General features: G+C 37.7%; 3 protein-coding genes across 4 annotated transcripts in view; 2 read left to right on the forward strand and 1 right to left on the reverse strand.

The window, feature by feature from the left end:
* The window catches only part of epha6 (eph receptor A6), a 212857-nt gene extending 204825 nt beyond the window's left edge, over window positions 1-8032 (forward strand). Inside the window, exons 14-17 of the mRNA XM_034694211.1 lie at window positions 1118-1267; window positions 4002-4195; window positions 4518-4667; window positions 5701-8032. Of these exons, the coding sequence (XP_034550102.1) occupies window positions 1118-1267; window positions 4002-4195; window positions 4518-4667; window positions 5701-5815 (609 nt within the window). The 3' untranslated portion in view covers window positions 5816-8032. The remainder of the gene's footprint in view (window positions 1-1117; window positions 1268-4001; window positions 4196-4517; window positions 4668-5700) is intronic.
* An 819-nt stretch (window positions 8033-8851) lies between these two features.
* Window positions 8852-12023, forward strand: LOC117820542 (ADP-ribosylation factor-like protein 6). Its single transcript, XM_034694360.1, has 8 exons — window positions 8852-8974; window positions 9100-9150; window positions 9277-9338; window positions 9443-9511; window positions 9601-9695; window positions 10229-10358; window positions 10802-10857; window positions 11591-12023. The coding sequence occupies exons 1-8, from the start codon at window positions 8852-8854 to the stop codon at window positions 11614-11616; spliced, it is 612 nt and encodes a 203-aa protein (XP_034550251.1). The 3' UTR covers window positions 11617-12023.
* A 76-nt stretch (window positions 12024-12099) lies between these two features.
* LOC117819780 (F-box only protein 47-like) lies at window positions 12100-22085 on the reverse strand. Of its 2 annotated transcripts, none has more exons than XM_034693241.1 (11): window positions 21964-22085; window positions 21379-21591; window positions 19927-20088; window positions 19613-19689; window positions 17860-17934; window positions 17575-17683; window positions 17199-17372; window positions 16065-16214; window positions 15822-15964; window positions 14423-14582; window positions 12100-12646 (listed from the first exon to the last, which is right to left on the reverse strand). In XM_034693241.1, exons 2-11 carry the CDS (start codon window positions 21566-21568, stop codon window positions 12546-12548), a joined length of 1341 nt encoding a protein of 446 aa, XP_034549132.1. In that variant the 5' UTR covers window positions 21569-21591; window positions 21964-22085; the 3' UTR covers window positions 12100-12545. The 2 variants fall into 2 exon arrangements, with proteins under 2 accessions (XP_034549132.1, XP_034549131.1); XM_034693240.1 differs by lacking the exon at window positions 21964-22085 and adding an exon at window positions 21812-21944.
* Between the last annotated feature and the right edge of the window lie 926 nt (window positions 22086-23011).

Raw genomic sequence — 23011 nt, forward strand, 5'->3', positions numbered from 1 at the left:
CAATTTACAGAGATGTGCTGAAAGTTGACGAGACACTCCCTACCACCTGGTCTGTGGCGGATCCTTTTTTTATCATCCACACAAAAAAAACATCTGATGCAGGAACAAACGCAATCCCAACAATGTGCTGTCATTTAAGAACACAACATCAGAAATGAAACCGGGCACATGAAACAGATAGATACATAAACAGAACTTCTCAATCTTTGCCAATAGCTGCTGTTGTATTTTGTAAATTTTATCCCTAAAAGAAAACGTATCATCTTCCCAAACCTTGAACTTGTCAGTACATAACAGTTCTTAGGGAGGCATTTGGAATTAAAGCCTCTGACATTTTACATTCAATATTTGAATGTAAAGACTGACTTTAACATCAGGAAACTGATGTTTCACTTTATTTCTACTTGATTAGACTGATCAAATTTTCCCCATCCTTTATTCTTGTGACCAGCAAAAGATGTAGTTGCCCTGAGATAGCAAAAGCTTAGCCTCAAAAACTATTGTGCTGAAAAGATGGTGTGCCGTAAATCTCTCTGAGCCCACCGTGACCTCGATTTCCGGGTTTGTGCTGGGGTTACTGTGCAAAGGAAATGCTGTGCTCTGGGCTCCAACACGTCCAAGTCCAAGCTCTCTGCACAAGACTGTCACTGAAATCAACTTGGAGCGAGTGAAGGGTGAGATGAGGAGAGGGAAATAAACGGAGGGGGGAGGTAAGGTGAGGTGAGAAGAGGAGAAAGGGGATAAGAGCAGAAGAGAAATGTGTGGAGAAGTAAGAAGAGAGGTGAGGGAAGCTGAGGTGAAATAGTAAGTGATAAACACTGTAGTGATTGGTCTGGTCCAAGGATTCAGAATTGTGGAGCAATCAGATGGCTGTTTGTTCGAAATGTTAAAGATGATGTGTTTTCAAATTGCTCAGCACAAGCTTCGGTCAGATATCTGATGAAAGGTTCAAGCTACGAATCATTAAGCAAAAGCCTTACTCTAAAAAAAACCCAACATATTTTTAAAATCAGTTGATGTCACCATTATTTTCCAGATGTCCTTAGGGTGCCAACTCTTTTGTTTGTGTGTAAGTTAATCAATAAGTGTGTTTATGCTACTCCTTTTGTGTGAACAGGGTGGTAAGATACCCATCCGATGGACCGCTCCTGAGGCTATCTCGTACAGGAAATTCTCCTCAGCAAGTGACGCATGGAGTTATGGCATTGTCATGTGGGAAGTGATGTCATATGGGGAGCGGCCATATTGGGAGATGTCCAATCAGGATGTGAGTACTATTGTTTTTTCAAACGTTGTAAACAGTGCATTTGTGTCAGTCATTGAAATATGATGTATTTGATTTCCTGGGGGGGAAATAAGCACCAATCTGAGTTTGATTTTGAGTTTGAATTCTTGTGCTATGTTGTTTCCTCAAATATCTTTTCAGAAGCATAGTTCTATATCCGCAGACTACACAAGTCAATATTGACTTCTCAATTCAAGTCTTGCTCCACTGAGTAAATTCTGAGTTTACTTTTCAATAAATCTGTTAAAGTTGCAGCCCTCTAACCTGCTCCCTGACTGTTTCCTCACATCAAAAAAAGCCTACCTCTGAGAGGTGGGGAGGGCAGCAACAGAAACACTGCTGAGATACACCAAAAGGAAGAAAAAGATGAGTGAGAGGAAAAGGGAAAGAGCAGTAAAGGTCAGAGGTTCAAAGGACTTCAGTCCGGTAGACGGGGAGTTTAAAGCTGTGGATTCAGTGCGTTGGAGCAACCCACTGATCCCTGGGCTGTGGTCAGGGATTGGAGGGGCCGCGAAAGAAGCAGATCCATCCCTCTCTCCGCTGAGTGTGAAAGCTCCACCGTAATCCCTTCAACCCCTTACACACAGACTTATACACATCTTTACACAGACAGCCCCACATGCACATTTACTAAGGTCCCAGGGTTTGGGGGTGGATTTGTGCTGTTTGGGAATTGCTTGGAAATGCTGTCCAAGGCAAAAGGCCGACATAGCCACAAAACCAGCTAGACGCTATCTTATCCTGGTCAGCCACTTACGACAGCTTCTGACAAAAGATACATGGATCTCTACTCCCACAGACTCACAGATATGATACAGATTCACTGTAAGAATGCCAGCACATGAAAAACTGAAACACTGTTAGCCATTTCTGACTGATGAATTATAAAGATCGAATTTAGGAAAAAAGATATAAGACCTCATTCAAACTAAAGCATCAGTTACAATAACTGTATTGTTTTATTTGGCTTTCACATTTCTCATACACTTTTTTTGGCTTCAGCATGTGGCTACATTCAGGAAAATGTTCAAATCCTGTTTAATCTCTGACAGCTCTGTAGACAAATGTAGGCTCCTGCAGCGTCCTGTACCCACATTAGCAGGGTAGAGGAGGAATGACAAGAGAAAACACTACCACAAGCATCTTTTCACTTCTCAAAGTCATAAGTGTGTACTGCAAATCAACACCAGAATCAATTCTGCTGTGCACTGTACTCTCCTGAGGAATGTTCAATTTTTTACTTGTTTAATATGTCTTCATGCTGTGTGGCATCAGTCCCTTGACGCTACCAGCGGGTCACTTCGGTGCATGCTTTGATCAGCACCTGTGGAGGCGGTCTTTTGGCTTCAAAGCTTACAATTGTCAAAAATGAAGCAATGTTGTCCGCGTTATCACATATATTTACAGTCAAGGGTTGACCCCAAGTATTGATCTGAAGATGATTTTATTGATGTAAAAATGATTTTTTTTATACAGGTTATAAAAATAGTCCCTCAGTTTCGACAAATGATAGAACTTCTTTGGCAACAATATACCTATCAGCCAACTTCAAGATTGAATTACTATGAAACTTAACATTTTCATTCACAGTAAGTTCAAAACATCAGCATTTTTCTGTTTGTATTTTTAACAGACAGATCTTCTCTTCCCACTTAACTTTTCTGTTGTCATTTCTGGATTACTCATCCAGTTGTTGCTCTGCCTAGGCTGATACTGTGTTAGGGTTTGTGGTTGCTTTGTCTGTTTTCTTCAATTTGGTTGACGTCTCTTTAAACCAGCTCATTTTGTGTTCTACCACAAAATGACCTTCTACCTGTTTTATCCTTTTTTGGCTTCTCTTCTCTGCTGTTGACTGGTCAGCCATTAACCACCAATCTAAAATTAGTGCTCCCCAAATAAATTGTGGTAATAATAAAATTATCCTCCATGTTGTTAACCAATTGAAAGCTACTGTTTGACATTAGGAAGAGATGAAATCAATAACAGTACACCAAATGTGCTGCAAGTTCTCAACATGTGTGATTTCATATGTGTGACCTGTGATAAGGTTGTTCTTAGCTTTGCCTTTGCTATTCAGAATTGATCACCATTGTCAAGGGGTTTTGACCAATCAGAATCAAGGACAAAGTTATGTGATTGCTAACAAAATCAGATAATAAACCAAAATATCAGCATGTTTGCATAAGTATTGTGAGCATGTTAGTATACATCTCCACAGATCTGCTTGACTATACATACTTGCATAAAAAATAATTGAACTGGTAAAGATTGTCTTGTGAAAATCAAATCTACTCGGCACGTAAGGAATATACAAGAAATACAAGCATACAATGGACATGTTTTAATCACTATGTTCAACATCACCTTAAACCACTATATTCCAATGCTGTGAGAAGTTTTATTGAGCATCATTTTGACTATTAATAGAAAAGTGTTACTTCCTGTAACTAGTGCTCAAAGGCTTTGTGTATGAAACCCCATCACAAGACTTTACATGCAAATCAATATGGAGCGATACAGTACTTAATTTATGTAGAAATAGTGTCTGTGTGGTCTGCTGCAGTGTACAAGATCATAGAAAAACAACAATTTGGATTTTAATATTTCTCATCAGAAAACTGGTTATGACAGTAATTTCTAAATCATTAAATTCTAATACAGCAGCTGTCTTCCACATTTAGATTCCTCCAATTTTATCATTCATCTGTCTCTTTAGGTGATTCTGTCCATAGAAGAGGGCTACCGGCTGCCTGCACCTATGGGCTGCCCCGTCGCCCTGCACCAGCTCATGCTGCACTGCTGGCAGAAAGAGAGGAGTCATCGGCCCAAATTCACAGATGTTGTCTCTTTCTTGGATAAACTGATCCGTAACCCTAGCAGCCTACTGCCCCTGGTAGAGGACCTTCAGAGGTAAGGTACTGAGTTATAAGGCAAAGTGAATATATCAGAAATAGACAGTAACTTTGAGGGGTGGTGAACCAGCGCTGCATTTGTCAAGCACTTCTACCTCATAACAGAGGTTTAGAGTCAGTGGAGTTATGATAAATGGTTGAGGGATGACCAACAGTGAGTTAAGACCCAACATATAACCAGAAACAGGGTGACTGTTAAGATCATGAAATGCTTTCATTTAAGCCCAAAAGCAGAAAGAAGTGTGTTCCTCTAGAAACTCAAAGCCATTAAAGCCAGTTATTCAAGAGTTTACATGGTATTTTTGTGTTTTTTTCCCCAGTTTACCAGAGTCACCAGGGGAAGAAATGGACTATCCAATGTTCATCTCCATCGGCGACTGGCTGGACTCCATTAAGATGAGTCAGTACAAGAGCAATTTCATGACAGCAGGCTACAACACAATCGATTCTGTGGCAAGGATGAGTATTGAGTGAGTATAATCAGAATAATGTAACTATAGTTTCAACAAAAATAAGTAAATAAGATAAGAGATAAGAGATTCCTTTACCCGTCCCACACGGGGAAATTCAAGGGGTTACAGTAACAGAGTAGACAAAGTGCAAAATAAATATATAAAGCAAACAAGAGCCTATAAATGAACAATTATTAAAAAGTTATTAGCAATTAGAATTAAAATCAAAATTAAAGAGGTAAAAGATAAGCATATCTTAAAATCACACACACACACATATATATATATATATATATATATATATATATATATATATATATATATATATATATATATATATATATCATTGATTATAGAGTCTGACCACTGCAGGAAGATATCGGTATCTCTCCGTGAGACACCGCGGGTGAAGAAGTCTGTCACTGAACAAGCTACTTAGTGTTGTTATGGTCCCCTGGAGGGGGTGTAACGTGTTGTCCATCAGAGAAGATAGCTTTGATATCATCCTCCTGTCAGCCACCACCTCCACAGGGTCCAGTGGGCAGCCCAGGATAGAGCTGAATTAAATTAAATAAAGAACTGAATAAGACCTGACTTTGCAGTGGCAATAAGCTTTTACAAATTTAAATTTACTAAATTTAATCTAAATTTACAAGTTTAATCTTATCAAATTGTGACCTATTCTCTGACTTTTCATGTAAAATTATGACTTTATTTCCGTAATAGATGAATGATGGAATGTGCTTAGAGTGAGGCAGTTTGGAGTCATGTTATTGATACATCAGCTTCAAGTTTTCAGACTTGTGTGCAGAGTTATTTTGTTATTATTATTATTTAAAAATGGGCAAACATATCTGTGGGCATGATTGTTCGTACAAATGCACGTAGAACATCCCTTCCTTTTACCTTTAAATGTGACCTTTTTCACAGAACTCAAGGCTCCCTCTAAAGGCAAAGGGAATGAGGGAAGTCAATGAAAAGTCTTTAAAAGTGAGACTAAAATGGTCTCTATTTGTGTTTGCTTGTCTATGTGATTCCCCTCTCGGCCTAGAGATGTGAGGAGTATTGGAGTGGAGCTGATCGGCCACCAGAGGCGGATTATCAGCAGCGTACAGACCCTCCGCCTACAGCTACTTCACGAACAGGAGAAGGGTTTCCATGTATGAGGACAGCCTGGGATGGACAAATAGAAGGACCAGACGGAAGTGAAGTCTAGACCTGTGGACAGACAGTCTCCAGCCTGTGCCTGTGTCTAAACTCCTCATGCAAGAGGTCATCAGACAGACTTCCACAGCGGACTACCCACTGGTCTTCCTCACATCCAGTAGTAACAGACTCTTTCCTACTATACGCCCCTTATACCTGGTCGAATACCTGGACCTGCCAGACTATTACAGACTCAAAAGACTGGCCAAGGCCCTGACTTAGGGGAATGTAATGCCTTGTTGCAGCAGCAGTACTTTGTGTATGAAGCAACAATATCTAGAGATGTAGATTTGCAAACATAATCTACTAAATCTTTTGACCCTTTTTTTTCTCGCTCTGAGTGCTCATGTAGCTGCTATCCGGTGTGCAATCGAAAAGATAGAAAAAAAGTATCCTCAATGATTTTTATATTTGAGTTTGATAATTTATCATAAAGAGAATATTTGCATTGATTTAGTTTATCCTCTCTCCAGAGAATCAGATACACTAATACTTGAAGGAAGAAGCAGAGAGCAAGCTTTTCTGAATGTTTAAGTGTATAGACAATTAATCACTAATTATTATTATAACCTTATATCTATATATGTGCAGTCCTGTATGTGAAAGCCCTAGTAAATTGGATCTTATTGAAAACATTTTATTTATATAAGATTTCTATCCAAATCAGCAATACAGTATTATGCAGTCACCTCAGTATCTCAGATAGAGATAGAGATAGAGATAAGGGTCATGCAATGACAGAGCTCTAGATTACATAAATACATGAGATTATCAGAAACACCATCCACTTGTTTTATTGTTGGATACAAAGCTTGCAGAACTGGATCGATTGCCTTCAGATGAATAACCATACAAGCCCATGCTGACAGTTTTTAGCAACCAGTGTACCCACAGATGTTTGATAAGCTTGAGTTTCTGGAAAGAATGTTATACATTGCCTGAAAGTATACAATCTCCACTGTCTTTACATATGAATGTTCACGGAGCTTTAATAGAAATAGGAGAATTTAGAAATTGTCTAAAAACATAACATGGACTTGAATGGTTTTCCAGGACTAACAGAAATATTTCATATACATTTATTGATTTCATTTAGTTTGCTCAAACACACTGATAAAAGCAATGGTTTGCACTTCTGGGACAAAGTGATCCAAGATGTCAGAGAAAAATGCATCTATCAACTGAACATACTTCTCAAAGTAATCCTACTGCGGTCTGTTGGTGCGATTGCAGGGTTGTGGCACAGCTTAGAAGGAAGTTTGAGAAACAAGTGTACATAAACATGTGAAAGGAATCTTCAGTAGATGATGTCAAGTTGTCAGATGTTTGCCATTGAAATCAACATTTTTTTTCTCATTCTGTAAGTCAGTGGTGAATAGGCAGCGCTGCAGAATATAACTAGTGAGTAGAGTTGGAGGCAGCAGAAGTAGCGTGAACCTGAAACGATGGAGAACGGTTAAAAGGCACTAGTCTTAGTTTGTGTGATCAGGGCAGGGAGGCAGATAGAAAACGAACATCATCATAAACAACGGCATCATACCTCGTGATATACTACATCAGAATTCACCCACACATACACACTGAAATACACACACACAATGCCTTACAGTCCGTTTACCAGGCAAAACACTTTAGAGTGGTTGATAAGAGTCAGTATAGACAAAGGACCTAGCCATTACCTTGAGTAGTATTCCGCCTTCATGAAAGCAACCGCCCCTCGTCAGCTGTTTGTTTTTCATTTTTAATTTTTCTTATAATTATTACTTTCTTTTTTTACTTACTGAGGCAAAATGATTATTGTCCAAGGCAAACTGGATCTAGAGATCTGTGCCCTTTGGTCACTATGTAGTTATGCAGCCAGGCCTTCAGGAGTAAAAAACACACATGAACCTATGTATACATATGCACACCCACACTCATGGTCTTCACACCTTAACAGAATACGGAAAATATCAGATGCTGTTTGTTTAGCATGTTCTACTGCTGAGCAATGTTAGAACGTTCTTTTGTACAAAGTACAAGTATACTTATAATTCTTGTATTTTATTTTTCTATAATTTCCAAAGAGATGTTGTAGATCTTGCACACTGTAAGAGGCAGTTACAGCGGATATTTATTTGCAAATAAAGATGAACAGTTCTGGTGGTTGACTGCTTATTTAATTTTGTTTTGATTTTCAACTTTGCTGAGTAATGAGAATGAAAACAGGATTGATTGCAGGGGGTAGTCCTTTCAGGAGGTTTCAATTCCTACAACTTATTTTTTTTCCACTTGGGAACAATCATGAAGTCGTACACACTTCTCATAACCAAAAGATGGAGCTGTTGGACCACTGACCTGCTGCAAACTTGCCATGTGAGAAGTCCAAATTGGATCATCATGAAAATGTAATCCATTCTCAGAACGGATACACGATTCTGTTTGTTTTTTTGAACACTGCCTCGTGTCATCTTTAAAACACATCTTCCATCAAAGCTTTATTTCAAGGACATAAAATATGTTTATGTTAACAAAGAAATGTATGAACTCCCCCTACTACTGTATTATGACAGTTGTGTGTACATGTCTGTTATTCTCTGTCATTTTAGAACAACACTTGTCAGACTGCTTGAATCACTGTGTGACACTAACGGACAGCCACAACAGATCTGTGGTGGCTGGAATTGAGGAAAAGTAAAAAGAGGTACCGTAAGATGTATGAGTTGTCAAATACATTAGTATGGGAACCCTAGAAAGCTTCATACTCCATGCTCAGGTCACCGGATGGTTCACAGAGCTTAATTCACCCTAATAGGATTACCTGTCACAAGCTGGGATGCCCAGGCGGCATCACAGCTTGTGACACTATTCACAGCACGAGCTCAGTGTGCACTATTCATGTCTCTGTTTATTAAGTGTTTAATAATTTGGAAGCTTATTTTATTGAACTCCCAGTAGTCAGATTATCTATGGGGGTGATGCCTTAAAAGTAAATGGTTTAAAGACAATCAGGGCAAATGGGGCTGCTGGACAAACTATCTGGCTGGCTTGGCCTGAGGAAGAAAGAGGTCAACATTTTGTGTTTGGGACTGGACAACAGCGGCAAAACCACAATCATCAACCAGCTTAAACCTGCCAATGTAAGTAGATGAAATATTTGTGTATTCAAGGGATACGTCTACCTGTCTTTCATGAACATTTTGGGTAAATTTGGCTTTAAATCACCGTTACTCACTGCAATCATTGACTGATTGCTTGTTTTCAGAATTCGAATCATTTAGGCCCATTTTCAGAAGAGTGGAGACATGTTAGCCAGGTAAAGCCCCTACCATACTTCCTTATACTATTTCCTTGTTCACATACTCTTGCTGTTACTTGTTTGTTCTTGTGTGTATGTCTGTCTATTAAATTTTTGTGTGTGTGTGTGTGTATATGCATGCAGACTCCAGCTCAAGAAATAGTCCCAACAATTGGCTTCAACATTGAAAAGTTCAAGAGTTCAAGGTAGAATTCTTTAGACATTTATAACGTGTACTCATTAATTATTGACAAGTCTTCGCTCCATTAACACCCAATGTATACTGCTCTCCCTCCCTCTGTGTATGCAGCCTGTCCTTTACGGTCTTTGATATGTCTGGGCAGGGAAGATACAGAAACCTATGGGAGCATTACTACAAGTATGCAAAACACCCTACATGCTTATTTCATGTAAAAGATGAATATGACTTACAGGTATGTTGATTCAAATGTGTCTTGTTCTCCTCAGGGAAAGCCATGCCATCATATTTGTCATTGACAGCGGTGACAAACTGAGAATGGTTGTTGCCAAAGAGGAGCTAGATAATATTCTCAATCATGAAGGTAAAGAATGTTTTTTATTCTATTAATACTTTTTAGAACTGAGACTATTGAAGGATGTTTAAAGGGTTTTGAAGTAAATGCCTGATTGACATATACAGTTTGCCTCATATGTTAAGAATGTTTCCAAAATAAATGAACATTTTCGTTGGTTTTCATAAGCAATATGTTTTACCAGTTACTCGTAACAACAATAATGAGGCAAAGTTAGTTTTTTTGAATCGTTAAAATGTTAAAACTGTAATGTTGTAGGAACATTTTCAGTTTTTCTCTCACAGTTTTTTCAATTTGCTTTAGTAAAGGAAAATAAGTTTTGTTTTTTCGGCTCTGTGAATAAAAAATGTGCTCGAACTAGTCTCTTAATATGGCACACAACTTTTATTTTGAAAATTATGTTTATATAATTAAAAAAAAAATCATGATTCATACATTCATAAACTATTCTCTAGTGAAACACCATAGCAGAACAGAACTTTCCACTTAAAGTGTCTTGTTTATGTCTCACTGCATGCTGATGTTTCTGTTTTATCACCTAGATATCCGCTGCAGAAAGATACCCGTGTTGTTTTTTGCAAACAAGATGGATCTGAAGGATGCCGTGTCTTCTGTGAAGGTCACACAGATGTTGTGCTTAGAAAACATCAAGGACAAACCCTGGCATATCTGGTAAACCATCAATATATTATTTTCCCCAACACAACACTGACCCCATCACATTTTGTTTCTCACTTTAAGTCACTCCTTGTCTGAGAAGGAAGTGACAGTCACGTGAAATATTTACCCTGATGGGTGAATGAATAGTAAACTGAGCCAAGTCCTGTCAATTCTCCAACTACAACATTTCATGCTTCCTTAACTACAGCTTTAAGTCTCACTGTTTTTTGTATTGTCTGATTATTTAAGACACTATCAGAAAGCAAAGCAACATGCAATTATTCTAAAGCCTGGCTCTGTTATGTATGTGTTTTTCACCCTGCACACTCATTAGACAGATGGAGGGCAGGTGGATTAAAGGTAGACAGCTTGTAGCACCTACAATCCAAGAAAAGTCATGAGAAAGTGAATGCATGCCTCAAGAAGATTAACTCCTTGGCTTGTTATTGTTTCAGCCCTAGCAACGCCATCAAAGGAGAGGGTTTACAGGAAGGGCTGGACTGGCTACAAGGTAATGTTTTTGAATTGATTTAGAAGAAAAAGAACAGGCAAACAATTTCCACTTAGAAATGTGCTCTAAAATTTAATTTGAACCTCAAATGTTGTTTTTTTCCCCTATCAATAGAGCAAATTGCACAGTAAGTATCACCATTCTACATTGTGTACACATGTAAGTGGTTGTGGTGGTAGCTTGTATTTTGTATTTCAATTTCTCTTTGGGGAAAGGAGTAGGTCTTCGTGACAGTAATTCACACATCATAATACCATGTCATAACTTAATAACTCCTACAGATACTGTATAAATCCCACTTAAATTGGGCTTTTATGTGGAATACATCAGCTATTTTCAAATTTTGCTATTTCAATTTGTATGTGTTGTGTTTGCAAATGTTAGAATAATATCATTCAAGTTTGGCTGGATTCTTTTATTCAAGAATCTTGAATTGTTGAAAATGTCATGTTTGTATTTGTGAGTAAATTTACTATTACACATTGCATCTGTATCTGCGGTAGAGGGTTCATTATTGATTAAAAATAAAGAGAAAATGTTCAGATTTTTTTTATTTATTTTGACTTTAATTCCACAATTTGCACTTTAAAGTCAGATTCTTTTTTCTAAGTGTTAGAATCATAAAAAAAAACAACGATTCTGGCCAAAACTTTATTTTTTAATTGGTCCTTATCCTCTACCATTCACCCAATAAATCATCAAGTTAATATATGTTTTTTTTTTCTCCTAACAGATTATGTCAAAACAATGAAAATTTGAATAATTAAAATGCCTCCCACCATGGAGTTGATGTGGCCACAATTAATGGATCTCAATCACCACCTGACTATTCATCACTCTTGATGTTGTAGGCCTTAAACTTGAATATGAAATAACCTAGTATTACCTGTGTGTGCTTGAACTCATTTATAGCGCCCGTCAGTTCATCTATACTGAGACATACTGTATGTGAAAGCAGTTTGAATAACATGCTAAGGCAAAATGTCCTTAATATTGTTCCTATATAATGTTACAAGTAAATGTCTTTATTCAAAGCTGCTACTTTTTTTATTCTGTGACAGAAATGTATCAAATTACTTTAATCAATTGAACTTTTTTTTGAAACAGTGTTCAGGGCTGATTGTTTGACCGCCCAGAGGACAATAAAAACTTGTTTGCTAAGTGCATGCTGTTTCTGTTTTTGTTTTTTTAAATGAAAGCAACAAATGTTGCCTAAAACACTTCAAGCACAAAACAAATATGTACAATAAATATACAAATTTAATAGATTGTTTAAAAATGACATCATCACATCACAACTATAATACAAAGAGATCAATACAAATGAATATCAGAAAGTTTTATAAATAGTGTCAATAAATATTGTCTGTGAATGAATGAATACTATATTCTGTTTACAAAAAATATCATGCAGGATGTTTGTGATGAACAGGGTTTAAACTTTGAGCAAAATATGCATGGTGCTCAATGAAAGCCAATTAACAGCTCTACTTGTAACAGACGTATGAAGTGTTGTATACAGCCAATAGTGAGCTGTAAACCAATTTCAACATGTTGAGGCCTGTCTCCACCTCCTGTTTGACCTACATACTGTTGTCAAACTCATTGACTCCTTGTTTTCAGTTCATAGCTTCTTCCCTTCTCCTCTTCTTTGTTCCATTTCTTGTGACTCCTAACCTACCAACTTACTATTTGAGAAGCATGTGGAGGAATTTGGTGTGGAAGTGAGCACTGGAGTCCAACAGGAAACACAGGGTCTGGAAAGCCTCTCTGTCGTCAAGATGATTTCCTGAGAGCAGATGATGGAGTTAATGACTTTTTCATAATAATAATAATAATAATAATAATAATAATAATTCATAGAATTTATATAGCGCTTTTCTAAGTACTCAAAGTCGCTTTACATAAGGTGAAACTAAAAAATAAAACATATAAATAAAACAAAACAGGGACAGAGGTGGGGCGTGGGAAGAGGTCATGTGTTGTATGCTTTTTGGAACAGGTAGGTCTATAGATGGTTTTTGAATGATTGAAGTGAGTCAGAGTTGCGGATGTGTGGAGGGAGAGAGTTCCAGAGAGTGGGGGCAGCGATGGCAAAGGCTCTGTCCCCCAAGGTGCGGTGCTTGGACTTGGTGATAGGGGACAGGAGGTTGGCATCTGATGATCTGAGGCGGCGATATGGGGAGTGGCGTTTGAAGAGGTCGGTTAGGTAAGAGGGGGCGAGGTTATTGAGGGCTTTGTAGGTGATGAGCAGGATCTTGAAATGAACTTTTTGTGTGAACTTCAGGCATTGTGTGAACTACTCAAAGAAGTAGTGGTTAGCATCAGCATAATAATAAATAAGATAGAGCAGCAAAGACAGAGAAAAGCATCTCTATTACATAAAATGATGTTTATTTTTTCTGGCTTTTAAAAATCTAAATCTTAGTTTGGAAGTCAAAAATACGCTCATCTCATAATGTGATAAATGAAACTAAATAGATCAGGGGTTCCCAAAGTGTGGGTCGGGACCCCCCAATGGAGGGTCGTGAGACGTCTTCCAGTTTTTTATATATTTTTTAAGGAATCTAAATTTGCTTATTTACCCATTATTGTAAAAATATTGACAAAGATTGTAGCTACATTTTAAATAAAACCCTGCAAATCAGTACATTTCATTAGTTTTCTGCCGTTCTTTGTTGCCAGATGACTCCTACAGTTAGGGTTAGGGTTGGCTAACAGTTAATTATGTAGGTACACTCATTTTGAAGTTGAGGTAAATGAAGTATGAAGCAACATTTTGAGGGACAGTAGGGGGTCACAAGTCTTTGGCACCTATATTTTGGGTGTCGCGGGCTGAAAAGTTTGGGAACCCCTGAAATAGATTATGGAGTAAGTAAATGAATAAATTAATTCATTTACAGCGCCACAATCCAAGCTGCTCATAACAGGGTGAGCAACGCAAATTGAATAAAAAATGTAAACTGATGAGCTGGAATTGTAGTCTCCAAAATGTATCTCACATTAGCATTGTTCAATAATATCATAAATGCAGCACTCCAGTTGCTCTACTAGCATGATCAGAGGCAAAAAGGGTCTGTTTTAGTTGGAAAAATTGGTAAGACGTATTTACTGGAACTTAAAATGTCCTCAGTGAAATAAGGGACAACAGGAGTTCCCATCTGCCAGTTGAGCCAACCATCAAAGCATAGACTTCAGAACAAACTGCCTCACTCAAACAATATCCTTTTCCCAACACCACTCAGCTCACACATGCATTTAAAATAGTGAATGCTTTCTCTTCATGTAAAGAATGTGAAATATGCCCAGAGGGTACCTAAGAAATTGCTTTCACAAATGGGAGTCTCAATGTTTATACATTAAGTACTCATATTTGGTCATTTCTAATCTTCATGTCATATTCTCTCATTTCACTTTATTTTACTATGTAATATAATTGAATGTGAGAAATCATTTTTTCTGTTGAGCCCATGTCATCTCTGTCAGCTGTTAAAAAAAAAGAGTGTATAAAGGTGTCTCGATAATCTAGATATCTAGATTTCAGAACCAAGTTGGCACACCTCACCTGCAACAGAAAACTCCAAAAACTCCCTGGTGACTTCAGAGAGCGTGTTTTCCAGCTGCTGGATGAAGCAGAACTTTTCAGCAGGTGTGCTGAAGATCTTGCAGACCTGCTGCACCAACTTCACCACCCAGGTCATGTGATAGCCGTCCTTCTCACACACCTGTAGATTGTGCCATACGAAACAATGCAGTGTCATAAATGTTGCTTCGCTCAAACTTTTCAGTGATCAAAACATAAATTCCAACTCTGGATGACCTAAATGTAACATATCTACAAAGTCTGTTGGTAGTACTTTGAAATTACAACTTTATTATTACTATAACAATAGTAGTTAGTAATAATAATAGTAGTATAGTAATAATAACAATTATTACTATAATAACCAGGAATTAAATCAGTCTTGGTCTCTGAGGCTAAACCACCACACATACATGTACTTCATGAGAATAGAGACACAGGCTTCAAACTGAACCACATTAAATCTCAGTCTGGTGTGTATGGGCTATTTTTTGGTTTTGAGAATCAGAAACTGTCAATTTTATTAATCTCTGAAACTATATATAGCATTACCCAACAAAAGGACAAGTGTGCTTTTGGGAACCACTTGAAGCACATGGTTAAATGAGTCATCCTACCCACGACAGAGGGTACTTCATTTTTTAAAGTTATATTTTTTTGGCCCTTTTGCCTTTATTTTATAGGACAGCGGAACTGTGAAATGTGTGTCACATCTGTCGGGGGAAAATGAGGCACAACTCTTGGTACCACTGTAAGAATTGGTTCCTTGGTCCATTCGCAGTGAATTCCCACTAAAAAGTTGCTCTAACTATTCTTTATATCCACATAAGACATCAGTACCATGGACAGCACAAGTGGGGGACACTTCATTAAGCTGAGACTGTTGTAATAAAAAAGGGTACCCATGTTTCTGCCTCTCCTCAGGGTCAGAGGGATCCAGAGAGGAAGCAGTTATCAAAAATGAGCCACAATGGGGGGTTGATTCAGCTCAGTTGGTATAGCAGGCACCCCATGTGCACAGGATTAATTCCTGGTCCTGGCTTGATTTAATGGGTGTCTTACCCCACTCTCTCGCCACATTTCCTGTCTCTCTCTCTCAAGCTGTTCTATCTAATAAAAGCAAAAAGCCTTAATACAACAATACAAATGGGTCATAGTGACCAGGGCAGAGCATTAGGCATTGAGTTTGTGATGACTCATTTAGCCATGTGCTTCAAATGATTCCTAAATGCACACTTGTCCTTTTGTTGGGTAATGCTACATATAATTTCAGAGATTAACAAAATTGCCAGTTTCTGATTCCCAAAACCCCAAAATGGCCCAAAGACACCAGACTGAGATTTAATTTGGTTCAATTTGAAGCCTGTATCTCTATTCTCACCAGTATAATGTACACCAGGAGTTGTGAGATCTCAAGAAGTCGTCCGTTGACAGCCTTGCTGGCCAGAACACTGTAGCAGAGACCGCTGCCACACAGCACCAAGAGACGAGCCACATTCTCCACGTGCCACGGCCGAGGAATGGCTGGAGATGATGAGTTTGGGACAACAGAGTGTACAATCAGTGAATGCATCTATACAATTTGTTTTGGTCTCAAAACATTTAAAACACTTGAGTTCAATACCAGTCAGTTCCTCCAGGATCGCCAGTAATGAACTGGAGGTCTGCCTCACAAACTCTGTTGTGCCCGAAAGCAGGAGGACAGCCCTGGCAAGTTCCCACAGACTGGTGTGAGGAAGCCCCCTCTCAACTAGACCCTGCCATCCAAGGGTACCTACATAGAGGAAAGCATCTTCAATCATTTTTCACATTATACAACCCCACATCATGATAAGAAAAAGTCAGACAATGAGCTGAAAAGGAGGCAAGACTGTTGCCAGCTACAAATACCACAAACTAGGGCTCCTCAGCTTGGGACCTCTCTGTTGGTAGTCTGATATAGTCTTATTTTTTAACACATACTGTATCTGTAATTACAGTTCATATGATTGCAAATGCCTGTACATATAATCCATATATCAGTATTACTTAGTCAAAATTAAATGCCCACCAAAGCCTTGAATCTTGAGTTACAATATAATCTCATAGATAAATCTTGAAATGTCACTCTCATGTTCTCACCTGACAGAATAGACATTACAAGTGTTATAGATTCTAATAATAATAATAATAATAACTTATATTTATATAGCGCCTTTCAAGAAACCTAATGTCACTTCACAGGGTCAGGTATGGGGTCTGGGTGGTAGGTGGGGATAACAGGGAAAGGCCTTAAGGAAAATGTGCGTTTTGACTGCTTTCTCAAAACTGTCCAGGGTTGGGGCGCTGTGGATGTCGGGAGGGAGAGAGTTCTGCAGAGTCGGGGCTGCCACACTGAATGCTCTGTCCCCGAAGGTCCGCAGCTTTGTCCGGGGGATGGAGAGGAGACCCAGGTCCAAAGACCTTAGGTTCCAGGATGGAGTGTGTTGGTGGAGGTGGAGGAGCCAGGTATTGGGGGGCGAGGGCATGCAGGGATTCGTAGGTGAGGAGGAGGAGTTTATAGGTGATGCGGAATTACATTCTTATTATTGCATTTTATTGTATTGTTGTCTTCCCGACTGTAATCCCGACTATCACATATGGGAAGCGACTCCCATTGCCAAAAACTTTGTGCCTATTTCAGTTGTTTAAAATGTTCTTCATAAAGACAGAGACATGACCATAAGTCAAACAAACACTAGCCCCACTATTTCATGTACGTGTGTAAGAGTTGTCTCACCCTCAGGCAGCAGAGGTCCATAGAAGATGAACAGTAAGTGTGCCTGGTTCACCAAAGGCCAGGGCTTCAGGAGTTGCATTAGCCAAAACTGACACTCTGGCTGGTTCGGCCAGGGATCCAAGAGAACCTGGCGGCAGAAGAGACGGAGCTGCAGCTCCTGGTACCACCTCACCCCTGCATGCAGAATAGAAAGGTAAGAAAGACAAGATTCAACAATAAAAGGTCATCATCACTCTACAAAGCCATCGGCTCACTCTTCTGAGCATGAAACATAAATATAGAAAATATTCATGATGGATGTTCTTTATTTGATCATTCATCTGTTTTGTTATGTATGGTAAGCAACATTTTCACATCCAGAAACTACATGAAGTACCTGGCTTCCCGTTGATGACTGCTTCCATTTTTTGCATCAGATTTGTGTGTTCGCACAGAAAGTTGAACACTCTGTGGCACTCCAACTCATCCCAGCCAGCTATCAGAGTCTATGAAGTATTCAACAGAAAATATCTCAATGTTAGCAGTCAGAAAAAAGACCAATCATTTCCTGAATGTGTTTAAAGTAAAGGGGCATACATGTGAGAAAATAGGAGGAAATGTTTATACCCAGCAGTATCAATTACATCCAACTTTTAGTGTTACAGATTTTTTTTTATCTCACCTGGAGAAAGACCCCATAGCAGGAGAAACCAATGCAGACTTGTGCCAAACACTGCTCCAACATAAAGCAGGGAATCTGAAACATATCATGGGTTATAGTTACTTTACCTCACTCCTGGCATGGGTTACATTAATTAGATAAAGCTGAATGAATCATATTATTTTAAACAAGGAACATGCAACAGGTGCATCTCAACAAATTAGAATATCATGTAAAAGTTATGTGTTTTCCATCAGCTACTTAAAGCTAGGGTTAGTAGTGACGGAAAACTAGCATGAGTTTGAATGTAGCATTTCCTCAGGACTCCGTCTAACCCCTCCCCCTCCTCCCCTCGGATCTCCTCCAAAACGACGCCTCGCGACCATATGATGGTGACTGATTCAAAACCGGTCCTCACCAAAACATTATCATAGTAAAAGTTAAAAACACAAACAAACATGGCTGCTGTTAGTACTCACAAGTGTCATGCTAGCATTATCCAGTTGATCTTGTGACACGATATCAGGAGAAAAGCTAACTGTAACAGCTCTACTGTTTGTTAAAAGTGTTCAGTTAGATGTTCTTAATTCCTACAGTGTTGACAGTTAGTGAATGCATCAGGAGAGGTGTAGAGTGTGCGAGCGGGAGAGAGGAGAGACAAGAGAAGTTTTTCATTCATTCAAACTTTGATTGTTGTTTTGTTAGTTGGCGTGATTACGGCCGACAGTGACCGGTTATTAAAGCTCAACGTGTTCACAAATCGGCTCGTCATCCTTACAGCGTCTGGACGGACGCTACAATACATATACATTTCTGTAGGACTTACTAAATGTCATTAATTCTTTTGCTTGTCAGAGCCCTGTAGTGAGAGCTTTTTAGACCCTGATCCGGACTACAGTCCTGAGCAAAGTACCTCATCGGGTCAGAGGGGACAGGCCCGAGGCCGAGCGAGAGGGGCAGTCAGTAGAGTCTGGGAAAGCAGAGGCAGGGGATAGGGAGTGCACGTCGGGGAAATGTACGCGCAGGAGGCGGGCAGAACGGCAGGACGGGATTTGATTGGTTTCATAATTTGGCTCCTTATGGGGGGGATTGGTTGGTGTTTTCCCAGGTTTACTCCGGCTGTAGATAGCAGCTTTTATTCACTCTTTTTTAAGAACACATTATGTATTGATTACCATCGGGACATAAAGATGATTTTAACCAGTATAACAAAAAGTGTATCTAAATCTGACTACCAACCCCAGCTTTAAATAGGCATGTATTAAGTGTTTAAATGACTGTACTTTTCAGAAGTCGGACATTCCTATATTTTAAATTCTTTTTGGATCGATCTAAGGAAACGTTCTATTCATTTTGAGATGCTGTATTTCTGATTTTCATGAGCTATAACCATAATCATCTAAATTCAATTTTTAAGAATGGGTTGAAGTATTTCACTTAAGATGTAATTAATATAGAAAAAATATGAAAGTTTAACTTTAAAAATAAATTCCAGATTTTTTTTTTATTAATGATATTCCAATAACCTAATTGTTCAAATGCACTTCAGTCCTGACTACTACTCCGTTAAATGATCCATTATTTAACCTCATGTTACTTTTGTCCATGACTAACATTAACTTGATAAAGAAAAATATTTTCAGAATGAAGACTTGCTGGTGAAACAAGTCTTCTGTATGGAACAATGCAGCTTTTGTAATGTAAAAATAAATATGACATTTCATAGTTTAAATGATCCTGTTCTTGCCAGTTCTCTATTCACTGTTTGTCTTACCTGTGAGAACCTGCTAAAGATAATCTTCAACCTCTCCTTTGTCGGCAACAGCAGGGTACATCTCTTGAACAACAAACCTGAGGCATTGAAGAGAAAAAGGACATTATTATCAAAGACACATTTTTAATCTGCCACATCCCTTGATTCAACCGAGTACCTCATTTCTAGTAATAGTTCTTTCATTACTTGGAAAGGCTATCAGCTGTATCACTGCTACAGATCAACAGGTTGTTAGTCATTCATTTGCCATATTTTAATGTATTTACATGATAATAAATAATAAAATATATTATAAAATACACACTGACACTTACCTAGGTCTCTGTATTGTCCAATACAGGACCTCCTTTCAAGGCAGGTGAGGTAGTGAAAGTTTTGAATGATCACTTTGTTCTTCCAGGCCACAGTGGAGATGTAATCCACAACATATCTTGTCATATCTTTGGAAACCATGCCGAACACACTGATCTCCAACACTGACAAACACACATTTTCTCATTACATCTTATACTTAGATATCATTTCAAAACACACATGCAAAGAAATAAGTTTGGTGCACAGCTGTGTACACTAGTGATGGGCGTATCGATTCTGTGGTGTCGATATATCGATATTTGCACGCTACTCATTTGAGTATCGATTACTCTAATAAAATATTGATACTAATTAATAAATGCGAAATAAAAGCGCACGTGTCACTTCTGATTCTTTTAGGGTAACTTACTCCAAAGTTTTATACTGACAAATTCAGAAACATCATGATCACTGTGTCATTTTAACAGTAGTCATGCTGAAGAGGCTGTTTTAAGCTTTCCACTCATAGAATTTAAATAAAGGATGTTGATTATTTACTATTTATGTGTTTTTATAAATTTATTTCATTGTTTAAAAAAGGCCAGCAAAGGATTTCCATATTGAAGTTTTTAAATTAACACTATTTTATCATGGGACTTGTCTTTTAAGGGTTGCGGTATCGTATCAAATTATAAAAGTGTGGTATCGCCCAACACTAGTGTACACTGTCATTTTGTTTCAAGAACAACTGTGTTTACAATTATGAAATGGCAAAGTTACTTATGAATGAACTTTTACTTAAAATATTATCACAGCTTACAAGTCCCTCTAAATAAGAAATGAACAATAGCAGAGTAGAAGAATGGATGCCACAATTTTTTTTTCTTTTTAAATTGTATTTATTTATTTTCTCTTCCTTTTCCAATTTCTTGATTACTATTATTTATTTATGTATGTGTGTGTGTGTGTGTGATTCCTTATTTATTATTGTTATTTATATTTTTACTAATGAATTATCTTATTTCCCCTTTTGCTTACTTACACATTATGTACAATCTGGGATGTGGGGTTGAAGGGAGGGCTGGGATGGGACAGGGTGGGGCATGGAAGGGGAATGGCAACCTTAAATACTGCAGCAGCTGTTCTATGTTTTAGGGGGGGTTTGTATGTGTTTACCAGCAATGTGTGCTGCAAAGAAAAATGTATCATGATTAAATCTATGGAAAACTCAATAAAAAAAAAGTTAAAGAGATGAATGATATGATGAATTAGTGTCCAAAAGCATCAAATATGCAGATAAATATACACTTTAAAACGTATTTCCCTGGCAAAGGCATTGATGTATCTATTTTGCCAAATAATGTGATTTATTAAAGCTTTTGTTAGCTTCTGTATCTTAAAAAGCTAAGTAGCTTCGTAGTTCCTCAAGTGCTATTCCTTGTCAAATATGGTTGATAAATCTTTGTACCTACCAGACAGTTTATCCAGGATCATGTCAAACACTTCAGAGGGCAGCCTGTGGAAGGAGCAGACGATAGTGTCGCACTGGCTGCGTGTCACGATGGTTCTGTGTGGACGGGGTCGAAGATGAGTCAGCTTGTAATGTTGGGACTTCAATGTAGAAATGTTCATATCGACATTTCTTGAGGTTCTTCTCGCCATTGTGACTTCCTCCACTGAAAAGCCTGCAGCCATAAAAAGATAAAAGTAATTCTGAGTTCATAGAAACTCTGAGGCTTCATGAAGCTGACTTCTATGTCAGACTGTTTCACTATAACTTGCTAACTTTTGGGGAAAAACTAGCTTAACTTTGAACTGAACTCCTGGTAAGATGAAACCAGAAATAACCTTTAGGTTTATGCATAAGCAGACTGACACGTACAGAAACTAGGAATATAAACTTACCTCAAATTCATTAAATTTCTCCCCGAAACTTTTACTTTTTTTATGTAGAAACTTAGCATATGTTGTAAGTGCTTTAAAAGTGTGCTGCGTGTTAGCTAGTTAACTTTTCTGCCACACAAAGGCGCGAAATACATAACTCGACATAAACTCACCTTATTACTCTTCAAGTCCTCAAGTTTATAACATTATGTACTCCTTTTTTAATTTGGACTGAGACAAAATACAAATTAAGACCTAGTGCTGGGTATGTGTGTACGGAAGAGGATTAGGGCCACTGGGGGGAAAAATGATGGTCAACTTTTTATTATTATTATTATTATTATTATTATCATTATTATTATTATGAGAGAAAAGTCAGAATTCTGAGTTTAAATTAAGAATTCTGAGAAAAAAGTCAAATTTCTAAGAAAAAGTCAGAAATCTGAGAAAGAAGTCAGAATTCTGACTTTTCTCTAAGAATAATAATAATAAGACAAATTTGACCTTGATTTTTTTTTTCCAGTGGCCCTAATCCTCAGAAAGAAGTCAGAACCCTGAGAAAGAAGTCAGAATTTTGAGAAAGAAGTCAGAAGTCTGAGATTAGAATAAGAATTCTGAGAAAAAAGTCAGAATTCTGAGATTAAAGTCAGAAATCTGAGAAAGAAGTCAGAATTCTGAGATTAAAATAAGAATTCTGAGATTTAAAATAAGAATTCTGAGATTAAAATAAGAATTCTGAGATTTAAAATAAGAATTCTGAGATTAGAATAACAATTCTGAGAAAAAAGTCAGAATTCTGAGATTAAAGTCAGAAATCTGAGATTAAAGTAAGAATTCTGAGATTTAAAATAAGAATTCTGAGATTAAAATAAGAATTCTGAGATTTAAAATAAGAATTCTGAGATTTAAAATAAGAATTCTGAGATTAAAATAAGAATTCTGAGATTTAAAATAAGAATTCTGAGATTAAAGTAAGAATTCTGAGATTAAAATAAGAATTCTGAGATTTAAAATAAGAATTCTGAGATTAAAATAAGAATTCTGAGATTTAAAATAAGAATTCTGAGATTAAAATAAGAACTCTGAGATTAAAGTCAGAATTCTGACTTTTTTTCAGAATTCTTTCTCTAAGAATAATAATAATAACAAAACAAATTTGATCTAATTTATTTATTTATTTCCAGTGGCCCTAATCCTCTTCCGGTAAATGTTACAAAAACG

Source organism: Notolabrus celidotus, chromosome 10, assembly GCF_009762535.1.
Source record: "Notolabrus celidotus isolate fNotCel1 chromosome 10, fNotCel1.pri, whole genome shotgun sequence".
NCBI lineage: Eukaryota > Metazoa > Chordata > Actinopteri > Labriformes > Labridae > Notolabrus > Notolabrus celidotus.

What these genes read in the sequence shown, in the direction of transcription:
- LOC117820542 (XM_034694360.1), top strand. Translation starts at nt 8,852, where the DNA reads ATGGGGCTGCTGGACAAACTATCTGGCTGGCTTGGCCTGAGGAAGAAA. An exon ending in ACCAGCTTAAACCTGCCAAT is followed by an intron (nt 8,975 to 9,099) that starts GTAAGTAGATGA and finishes GCTTGTTTTCAG; the next exon opens with AATTCGAATCATTTAGGCCC. An exon ending in TAATATTCTCAATCATGAAG is followed by an intron (nt 9,696 to 10,228) that starts GTAAAGAATGTT and finishes TTTATCACCTAG; the next exon opens with ATATCCGCTGCAGAAAGATA.
- LOC117819780 (XM_034693241.1), bottom strand. Translation starts at nt 21,568, where the DNA reads ATGGCGAGAAGAACCTCAAGAAATGTCGATATGAACATTTCTACATTG. An exon ending in GATCCTGGATAAACTGTCTG is followed by an intron (nt 20,089 to 21,378) that starts GTAGGTACAAAG and finishes TGTGTTTGTCAG; the next exon opens with TGTTGGAGATCAGTGTGTTC. An exon ending in TGGACAATACAGAGACCTAG is followed by an intron (nt 19,690 to 19,926) that starts GTAAGTGTCAGT and finishes TCAATGCCTCAG; the next exon opens with GTTTGTTGTTCAAGAGATGT.